Genomic DNA, 11217 nt, shown 5'->3' with positions numbered 1-11217 from the left:
AGGTAAGAATGTAGGAACATTAAATACCCACTATAAATTAGTGGACTAAAAAAAATATACGAATAAATAGAAATGAAAGAACATAAAAAATGAGCAAATACATAAGTGTGAATCAGAAAAAAAAAAAGAAAAAAATTAAATAATAAAAGAAAACAAAAAACATGTAAATCAAACAAATTGCCTAGATATAAATCTAGCAACAACAAAAAATATAAAAATAAAAAATTAGCAAACCAAGTTTACCTTGCATAAGAAATTATAACAAAAGCTAACAAATAAAATTTAGTAGCAATTAACAAAACAACCTGAAAAGTTTTATAGGAATAAGTAATAACAAAAAAAAAAACATTTTAATCCGAAATCAATTATATAAACTTTTTTCAGTTATCCTCCTTCTTGATCATCGATTGAATCTTCTTAGTTGCATTAGTCAACAAATCGTCAAGGATAACCCTTTTGGCAAAACATCTTTCATAGTTTTTCAATGTATGTATAACTCACAACCCGACTTTGGTGACGTAGTAACTTCATCATTAGATGAAGAAATATAGAGTATAATGTCATTAATTAATACTTATGTCATACATATTAGGAACCTCCAAACTTATTTTACAAATATAAATATTAAATTCTGAAAATTGATAAAGTATATTTTCCTCTATAATTTCGGTCTTTTCAATTTTTCAATAAAGAGCAGACTCTTGCTGTTGAGAAATGTGGGTATAACATGTTAGAACATGTTTTAACACATAGTCATTCTTAACACATTGCAAACTTTAAAACCTTAAATACTATACTAACTTGACTTGCTTCTAGTATACACATGCACTTAGAGATTAAATTAGGGTTAATTACTAACTTTATCACACTAAAAACTTCACTATGTTTGCAAATAAAGTTAAAAAATAAAATTATAACATTTAAGCTATATATAAAATTATAACATTTAAAATTATAAAAAATAAATTTAAATTAATTAAGCTATATATAAAATAAAGATAATTTAAATAATCAATTAATTATATAAATAATAATAATCAAATTTTCAAAGTTGATTATCCATATATGACTTCACATATTCCTCCTGTCAATCAATTATCACATTCAAAATAGGTTAATTTTTTAAGAAAGAAACAAAAAAAATGTTAAAAAATAAAATTATAACATTTAAAATTATAAAACAATAAATTTAAATTAATTAAGCTATATATAAAAAAAGATAATTTAAATAATTAATTAATAATATAAATGATAATAATCAAATTTTCAAAATTGATTATCGATACATGACTTCACATATTCCTCCTAACAATCAATTATCACATTCAAAACATGTCAAATTTTTTAAAATTAACAAAAATAAAGTTAAAAAATAAAATTATAACATTTAAGTTATATATAAAATTATAACATTTAAAATAAAAAAATAAATTTAAATTATATATATAATAAAGATAATTTAAATAATCAATTAATTATATAAATTATAATAATTAAATTTTCAAAATTGATTATCTATACATGATTTCACATCTTGTTCCAGACAATTAATTACCACATCCAAGATAAGTCAAAATTTTTAGAAAATAACAAAAAAAATAATAATAATAATAACTATTAACTGAAAAACTTAACGTTTGGATCACTTCTAAAAAATTAAATTATTACACAAAATCTGTTCACATTAACATGACTTTACATGTTCCTCCCTGTAATCAATCATCATATTCAAGGCAGGTCAAGTTTTTAAGAAAGTAAAAAAAAAAAAAAACTATAATATTTAAGCTATATATAAATTTATAACATTTAAAATTATAAAAAAATAAATTTAAATTAATTAAACTATAGATATAAAAAATAAAGATAATTTAAATAATCAATTAATTATATAAATGATAATAATCAAATTTTTAAAATTAATTATCCATATGTCACTTCACATATTTCTCCTGCCAATAATAAAAATATAAAACATAATAAATTTTTCAAAAAAAATATGATAACATATGATAAATATAAATAGCCTATACAAAATATTTTTATTTAAAATTATAAAAAATAAATTTAAATTAATTAAACTATATATATAAAAAATAAAAATAATTTAAATAATCAATTAATTATATAAATGATAATAATCAAAATTTTAAAATTAATTATCCCTATGTGACTTCACATATTTTTCTTATCGATAATAAAAATATAAAACATAATAAATTTTTCAAAAGAAAATATGAAAATATATGATAAATATAAATAGCCTATACAAAATATTAATTTTGTCAAAATAACTTAAACGACTTATTTAAAAAATAAATTTAAATTAATTAATTATATAAATTATAATAATCAAATTTTCAAAATTGATTATCTATACATGATTTCACATATTTTCCCTGACAATTAATTACCACATTTAAGATAGGTTAAAATTTAAATAAAGTAACAAAAAAATTAAAATTAAAAAATAATAATTAACTGAAAAACTTAATGCTAGGATGACTTTTAAAAAATTAAGTTGTTACACAAAACTTGTTCACATTGGCAAACTAGAAATACGATTAAAATTAATTGATTGAAAATCGAAAACTCGGTTAAACTAATTAAATAAATGATAATAATCAATTAAGTTATATATAAAATTATAACATCTAAAATTAAAAAAAATAAATTAAATTAATTAAACTATATATAAAATAAAGATAATTTAAATAATCAATGAATTATATAAATAATAATAATCAAATTTTCAAAATTGATTATCCATACATGATTTTATATATTTCTCATAGAAAACTTAAAGTTAAAAAATAACTATTAATTGGAAAATTTAATGCTGAGACGACTTCTAAAAAATTAAACTGTTACACAAAATTCCTTTATATTGACAAACCAGAAACACGATTAAAACTAATTGGTTGAAAATAAGAAAATATGGTTAAATTAATTAAATAAATGATAATAATTTATTAAGTTATATATAAAATTATAATAAAATAAATTTAAATTAATTAAAAAAATATAAAATAAAGATAATTTAAATAATTAATTAATTATATAAATGATAATAATCAAATTTTTGAAATTGATTATCCATACATAATTTCATATATTTTTCCTTGCAATCAATTACCACATTCAAGACAAGACTGGTCAAATTTTTAAGAAAATAACCAAAAAAAAAGTTAAAAATAAAATTATAACATTTAAAATTATAAAAAATAAATTTAAATTAATTGAACTATATATAAAATAAAGATAATTTAAATGATCGATTAATTATATAAATGACAATAATAAAATTTTTGAAATTGATTATCCATATATGACTTTACATATTCCTCCCATCAATCAATTATGACATTTAAGATAGGTCAAAATTTTAAGAAAGCAACAAAAAAAAAGTCAAAATAAAATTATAATATTTAAGTTATATATAAAATTATAAGATTTAAATTATAAAAATTAAATATAAATTAATTAAACTATATAAAAAATAAAGATAATTTAAATAATCAATTAATTATATAAATGATAATACTCAAATTTTCAAAATTAATTATCCATAATGACTACACATATTTTTGCTGTCAATAATAAAAATATAAAATATAATAAATTTTTCAAAAAAATATAACAACATATTATAAATATAAATAGCATATACAAAATATTAATTTTGTCAAAATAACTTAAATGACTTATTTAAAATAATTTAATTTTGCCTAAATAACTAATTTAACATAACCTACTAACTAATTATTTTTCAAAATTAAGTAATAACATAAATATATATAAGATTTGTACTTTTTTTTGCATGGTTTTGAAACTAATTAAGGGTTTTAGAGTTTTGAGTGGTGGCTTTATTGAGAGAGAATGAGAAATAAATTATGGGAAATAAAATAAAAAAATAAATTTATTTTTTTAAAAAATTACTTGGCAATCGATATTCAATGGTATTACTTGATATCTCAAGATTTATCTCGATTTAAAAAAGTTTCATTTTTCTGTAATTTATTTTAATTAAAATTTTATGTTAATATTTAAGAATTAATAATATAGATTAATTCTTGTCTCTTCATATACCATGCTTACACATTCTCCAAGCACTTTACAGCTAAAAAAAAATTATCTACAGATTCCAAGAATTACATGTTTCCCACAAATTTAGACTTAATTAATGATCAACAAAAATTCTATTTTGGGTAAGAAAAAAATAAACAAAACATAATAAAATATCAAAATAGAAACTGAAAATGGGCGGAAAAAAAGATTTGGCAGCTATTTTGTTATAATATATATATATATAGATATATATTTTATGTTAATATTTAAGAATTAATAATATAGATTAATTCTTGTCTCTTCATATACCATGTTTACACATTCTCCAAGCACTTTACTGTTAAAAAAAATTATCTACAGATTCCAAGAATTACATGTTTTCCATAAATTTAGACTTAATTAATGATCTACAAAAATTCTATTTTGGGTAAGAAATAAAATAAATAAAACATAATAAAATATCAAAATAGAAACTGAAAATGGGCGGGAAAATGATTTGACGGCTATTTTGTTATAATATATATATAGATTAACTTAAAAATACATATTTAAGAATATAATCAAACAATAAAAAAATCAACTTAACATATAAAAAAAATCAAAATATATGAGTTAAATTGATTTAAAAATATAAGTTTAGACATATAATTAAAATAATAAAAATTGTAAATAATAAAAAAAACTTAAAAGTACATAATTAAAAATATAGATTTGGCCTAAATTTTTTCATTTAAAGGATAAATAAAATTTTCAAAATGTTATAAAATTTATTTATTTAAAATGGGATAAAAAAATGAAAATGTAAAAAGACGTGTCTAACTGTCAACGGACGGTGCTTTCTTGGCACCTTCTGAGGATCATCCAAAGCCAAAAGGAAAGGCCCACCCGATCGGTCAAACGTTACAGTGCAGAGAGAGAGAATGGGGCAAGGGAGCTCGAGACCAGGCGTAACAGACTCCTCTTCCGACGACACCGACGGCACGGCTTCTTCATCGCGCTTGTCCCGTCTTAAGCAGCGCCTCCACATTCATCGCCCCCACCTCCACCACCACCACAGCGGCAGTGGTTCAGATAACCAGCAATCGAAGTTGCTAACGAAAAACGATTTCGCTGGCATAGCCCTCGTAAAACTCATAAGTGTATGATTAATTCCTAGTCCCTAACTTATCTACTTATTTTATATGCATAGAGAAAGGACTCTGACTCTGTGAGTGTGAGTGTCGTTGTTGTTGAAGGCGGAGATGGCATTCGAGGACAAGTGGCTTGCTTGCATTTCCTTCGGGGAACAGACTTTCCGAACTGGCGTCTCTGATCAGTTAAGCACCTCCAACGCTTATTTTACGATTATATCTCTTGTCGTCTGTGTGTTTGTATCGTGCCTGTAGACGCATCTTCTTGAGACTGTTTGGCGACGTCCAATTTGATAATTGAATGGTTTCCTAGGTTGGGATTTTTTCTGATATAGGCCCCATTTGTTTCAATGTAAAATATTTCACATTAGAAAACAAATTTCATAAAAGTCTTCCGTGATGAACAACAACAGAATATCAAGACTTAATCCTACCATGTGGGATCGGCTACAGAAATTATAGCTGGCTTATCTTCTTTAAGGCTTATAACTCATATTATATGGCTATCAAGTTTTTCTTGGTCTTCCTGTACCTTCTTTGCTAAATACTTATTCCACTTCGTACACTATCCCTCACAGGAGTCTCTATTTGTCTTCTTCTCACAGGATTAAACCATCTTAATCATGTTTTATGTATCTTATCTTTAATAGGATCCACTTCCACCTTATCACAAAGAATTTAATTTCTAATCAGACTATTTTATTGTGTGGCCGCATATCCATAGTGGCGTCCTCTTCTCCTTTACGGTCACATTTTGTGCATGCTGGTTCTTACTGCCCAACATTTTGTGTCATATAAAAAGCTGGTTTTGTTACAGTCTTACAAAATTTTTCCTTTAGCTTTAAGGAAATCTTACTGTCACATAAAACTGTAAAGACTGTCTTTTTATATTCTTTAAAATTGGTAGATATGTGTGTACAAAGGTCAAACCTCAGGAGATATTAGGTAATCATTCCCTACTTAGAAGAGGAAAGTTGGAAGTTTACATAGGTATGTAATATATTGAACTTTGATGATTGTGACTTCCATTTTTGAGCTGATCCAGTGTTATGCTCTACATTATTATTTTCTTGTGTAGTAGTCGTAGCTTCTAGAAGTTTTTAAGAGCTTTGACTATGTTCCAAATTTTACAGTTGTTAATGGTTTCTTCTTTGTAGTGCAGCTCAAACAAGCCCATTTGGAACTCTGTGAGTATCCTAAACAATGTGTATAATTATCTGTAAATTGCATTAAATATTTTTCCTGTTCTTGCTTAAAAAATATATTTCCTTTATTTTTGTATTTAGTTTGTTTCCATTCAATACAAGGCAATTTTCATCCTAGAGAATCAGATTGGCATGCTTTCCTTGGAAATGAACATTTATTGGTTTTTAAGTGGCTTTTTCAAATACTTACCAGATTGGCATTTAACTTTTCAAAAAATAAATTATAGAACATATGTCATACTGTTTATGTTTAAGTGGTTCAATAGATTTGACATTGTCAAATCCCTTGGATCCGGTAGGGTTCTTTCCTCTTTGTAGGCGGGAATTGAGATGGAGGGAAGGGAAATTAGAGAATTGAGGGAGAGGGATTGAGAATGAAATGAGAGGGAGAGAGAATCAGATAGGGAAATTGAATGAGAAATCAATTTAAATGATATTCGATGCTCCACATTGAATTTGGGACGAGCTTATATACTCGGTCCCGGCGGGAAGTTGGCACCAATAACAGTTACCACTTACCGCATTCAAACTTACCGCATTCAAATTTTACACTACTCACCAATTACACTTATCCTACCAGCACTTATATTTATTACAATAGTTCCCCTTATAGGTACACGACAACTCCCCTCCCCTTAAGCTAATTCTTGTCCTCAAGAATGCTAAGTAGGTTGGCCGCCCTTGGGAACTGTTCGAGGAAATCCGGTAAATATTCCCAAGTATTATTGTCAGGGTGCAATGAGGACCACTACACTAGTACTTGGGTGAGTGGGGTTCTTTGTTGGAAAATTACCCTCTTGTCCAGGATGGCTACTGGTGTGGCTGCAAGAGAGAAATGAGAGAATTCATTCAACAAGTCAAAAACATATCCTTATCAACTCCAGTTGTGGCTTATATAGCCTAACAACCTCCCACATGCACTCGTGTGCATAACAACAAGCTTAACTAAGGTGTGCTGGAACATTCCTCCAACTAGTAGCTTCCCACATGCACCCATGTGCATAACAACAAGCCTAGCTAAGGTGTGCTGGAACATTCCTCTAGCTAACAGCCTCCCACATGCACCCATGTGCATAACAACAAGCCTAACTAAGGCACAACAAGCATAACAACGACTTGCTAACGTGACAATCCCCTCCCTTTAAGGCATTTCTTGTTCTCAAGAAATGTGTAGCAAGCTGGTTGAGGTGGGAAATTGCTGGAGAAGATCTAGCAAGTACTCCCATGTATTATTGTATTCATGTAGTGTGGATCACTTGACTAAGGCTTGAGTGAGAGGAACTCCATGTCTGTGGATCACCCTCTTGTCCAAGATAGTAGTAGGGATTGCTTCTTCTGCTCTCTCCATAGGTGGTAGTGTAGGGGATGATCTTTGCGCTCCGATAGCCTTCTTGAGGAGGGAAACGTGGAACATAGGATGAATATGTGTTCCTTCACGCGATTGCAACCTGTAGGCTACTGCACCTATCTTATCCAATATAGTGAATGACCCATAGTATTTGGGACTAAATTTTGATATGGGCTGGTGGCTCAACGACTTGAGGTGTTGTTGGCTAAGCTTCAAATAGACATCCTCCCCTATTGAAAATATTCTATCACTTCTCTTCTTGTCAGCTAATTGTTTCATCCTATTTTGTACTGTAGCCAGCTTTGACTTAACCACCCTGATTGTATCTTGTCTTTGCTGCAAATGTGCTTCAACTGCCCCCACTATAAAATGTCCCCCAATGGTTAGTAACAACCTTGGCTTATAGCCATAGAGAGCCTCAAAAGGAGTCATTTTGATTGAGCTATGGAAGCTCGAATTGTACCACCACTGAGCAACAGCTAGCCACTTATGCCACCCTCTTGGCTATAAAAAACTAAAGCACCTTAAGTAGGATTCCAGATACTGGTTCACCCTTTCTGATTGGCCATCCATCTCTGAGTGGCATGCAATAGACATTAGTAGCTTGGTGCCTAGAAATTTCATCAATTTCTTCCAGAACAAACTGGTAAATATCTTGTCTCTATTTGAAACTATAGATTGAGGAATCCCATGCATCTTCACCACATTATCCATGAATATTCTCGCCACTTCTCGTGTTGTGAATGGGTGGGATAGGCCTATGAATGACTGAACTTTGAGAAACGGTCAACCACCACCATTATGCAATCATTCCCTTCTGACCTTGGAAGTCCTCTTATAAAATCCATAGTTATGTTTGTCCATGCCTGGTCTGGAATGGCTAAGGGTTGTAGAAGACCTGGATGAGTCACTGTTTCATGTTTGCATCTCCTACACACATCACACCTCAACACATAGTCCCACACATATTTTTTAAGCTGAGGCCAAAAGAATGCCTGTTGCACCTTACGATAAGTGTTTTGAACGCCCGAATGACCTCCTATAGGAGACTCATGTAATGTTTGTAGTATCCTATTTTTCAACGCCTCACTTTCTCCTATCATCAGCCTGCCCTTATACCTTATCACTCCATTATTAAATGAGTAATCTAGCCTACTATTGGCATCCAAGCTCAGCTGTTCCAACAATCCTTTGGTCCATTCTCTTTGTTGATAGTTGTTTGTAACTTCTTGGAGCCAATATGGGACTACTGCTGAAATGGCAACATTCATTCCTTTCTCTTGGCAGCGAGACAAAGCATCTGCTGCTATATTCTCCTTCCCCTTCCTGAATTGGATCATATAATCCAATCCCATGAGTTTTTTCATGCCTTTTTTCTGCATCTGGGTATGCAGTCTCTACTGTAATAGGAACTTCAAGCTTTCATGATCCGTTTTAATAATGAATCTTCCTCCTTCTTGATAGTGTTGCGATTTCTCTACAACCATAAGGATTGCCATCAACTCCTTTTTGTAAATACTGAGTCCTTGGTATTTGGGGGCTAAAGGTTGGCTGAGGAAGGCTAGGGGCCTGCCATCCTGTGAAAGGATTGCCCCTATGCCATGGTTGCTAGCATTGGTTTCCAGCACAAATGGCTTGCTGAAAATCTGGCAAACCGAGCACTGGTACTTCACTTAGTGCTTTCTTCAATTGCTTAAAGGCCTCCTCAGCCCCAGGGTTCCACTTAAAGCCATCTTTTTTCAACAATTCAGTTAATGACTTGCTAATCATTCCATAATTTCTTACAAATCTTCTATAATACTCGGTCAACCCCAGTAACCCTCTCAATGCCCTGATGTTGGTAGGTCTGGCCATGCCACAACAGCCTCAATTTTCTTGGGATCTATGCCCACTCCAATCGCTGAAATTATAAGCCCCAGATATTCCACCCTTTTTTGTGCAAAAGCACACTTTAATCGCTTGATATACAATTGGTTGAATCTCAAGATCTCAAATGTAGCCCTAAGATGGTCTAAGTGTTGATCAAAGGAAGGGCTATAAACTAGGATGTCATCAAAGAAAACCATGATAAATTTTTTGAGGTATGGTTAAAAAATTTGGTTCATGAGGGCTTGGAATGTGGTTGGTGCATTGGTTAGGTTGAAAGGCATGGCAGTAAATTCAAAATGGTCGTGGTGTGTCTTAAAGGCTGTTTTGGGTATGTCATTTGGGTCCATCCTAATTTGATGGCATCCTGATCTTAGGTCCAGTTTTGAAAATACAGAGGCGTGTTTGAGTTCATCCAATAGGTCTTCAATGATTGGAATAGGGAATTTGTCTTTAATGGTAATGGCATTGAGTTGTCTATAGTCAACACAGAAATGTCATGTCTCGTCTTTTTTTTTTTTTTTACCAATAGGACGGGTGAGGCAAATGGGTTGTGGCTGGGTTGGATTATAAATTGGTTCAACATCTCCTTGACAAGTTTTTCAATCTCAGATTTGAGTTTAGGGCGGTATCTATAAGACCTAATGTTCATTGGTTCAGCATTAGGTTAAAGGGGTATTGTGTGGTCCAAGGATCTTTTTGGGGGTAGTAACTTAGGTTCTACAAAAAGATCTTGGTATTCAACTAAAAGTACATCAAGTAGGGCCAATTCGTGTACCTGCCAAGTGGCTGTAGACAATTGACTCCTGGGTTTAGGTTCTCCTTCATTCCCAATCTCCAACTGCTCAATGGCCTCAATTAAGAACAGTTGTGCTACTTGGGACATCTTCTTCTTGAACAGCTGTTGCAATTTCTTCCCCTTGATCAATTTGCACATTCCCACATCCATGTTTCCTTGCTACACCACCCTCCTTCCATCTTTCTCTAGGGTCACCTCCATCTTGTTGAAGTCAAAACTGATTGGACTCACTCCCCTCATCCAATCAACCTCGAGAACAATATGGCATCCCCCCAGCTTAAGTAATCTTAAATCAGCCTGGTAATCTTCTCCCTGCATTTCCCAGCAGAATCCCAAACAAGCGGATTTGCTGATGACCTTACTCCCATTTGCTACCGTTACTGACAGGGGTTGTGTGCTGGCTAGTGGCCACTTCATCCTCTTGGTTGTTCCCTTATTAATAAAACTATGGGTACTCCCACTATCTATTAGGACCATGAGGGTACTGTCTTGTACCTTTCCCTCCACTTTAATAATTTTACTTTCAACCATTCCTTTGATTGCATGCAAGGAAATAACTCCATTGCCTTCATCCTCCTCATCTTCAATCACAACCATTTCTTCCTTTCCTTCCTTTTCCTTCCCTTCTAGTAGAAGTAATTGTTTCTTGCACTGATGCCCGGGGAAATATCTATCCCCACACCTAAAACATAGCCCAACAGCCCTCCTCTACTCAATGAGCTTATCCCTCTACTGTAAAGTCGGGTTAGGAGGTGCAATTGTCAAATATCTCACCCCCTATTCCTCCCCTAAAATTCTCCTTAC

General features: G+C 30.9%; 1 protein-coding gene across 1 annotated transcript in view; it reads left to right on the top strand.

The window, feature by feature from the left end:
* The first annotated feature begins 4946 nt into the window (after positions 1 to 4946).
* Positions 4947 to 11217, top strand: part of LOC127802403 (phosphatidylserine decarboxylase proenzyme 2-like) — a 28637-nt gene continuing 22366 nt past the window's right edge. Inside the window, 3 exon segments of the mRNA XM_052338193.1 lie at positions 4947 to 5204; positions 5301 to 5380; positions 6358 to 6382. Of these exon segments, the coding sequence (XP_052194153.1) occupies positions 4986 to 5204; positions 5301 to 5380; positions 6358 to 6382 (324 nt within the window). The 5' untranslated portion in view covers positions 4947 to 4985.

This window comes from Diospyros lotus, chromosome 5 (genome assembly GCF_014633365.1).
Source record: "Diospyros lotus cultivar Yz01 chromosome 5, ASM1463336v1, whole genome shotgun sequence".
NCBI classification, from domain to species: domain Eukaryota; kingdom Viridiplantae; phylum Streptophyta; class Magnoliopsida; order Ericales; family Ebenaceae; genus Diospyros; species Diospyros lotus.
This window is presented reverse-complemented; position numbering and strand designations above follow the sequence as displayed.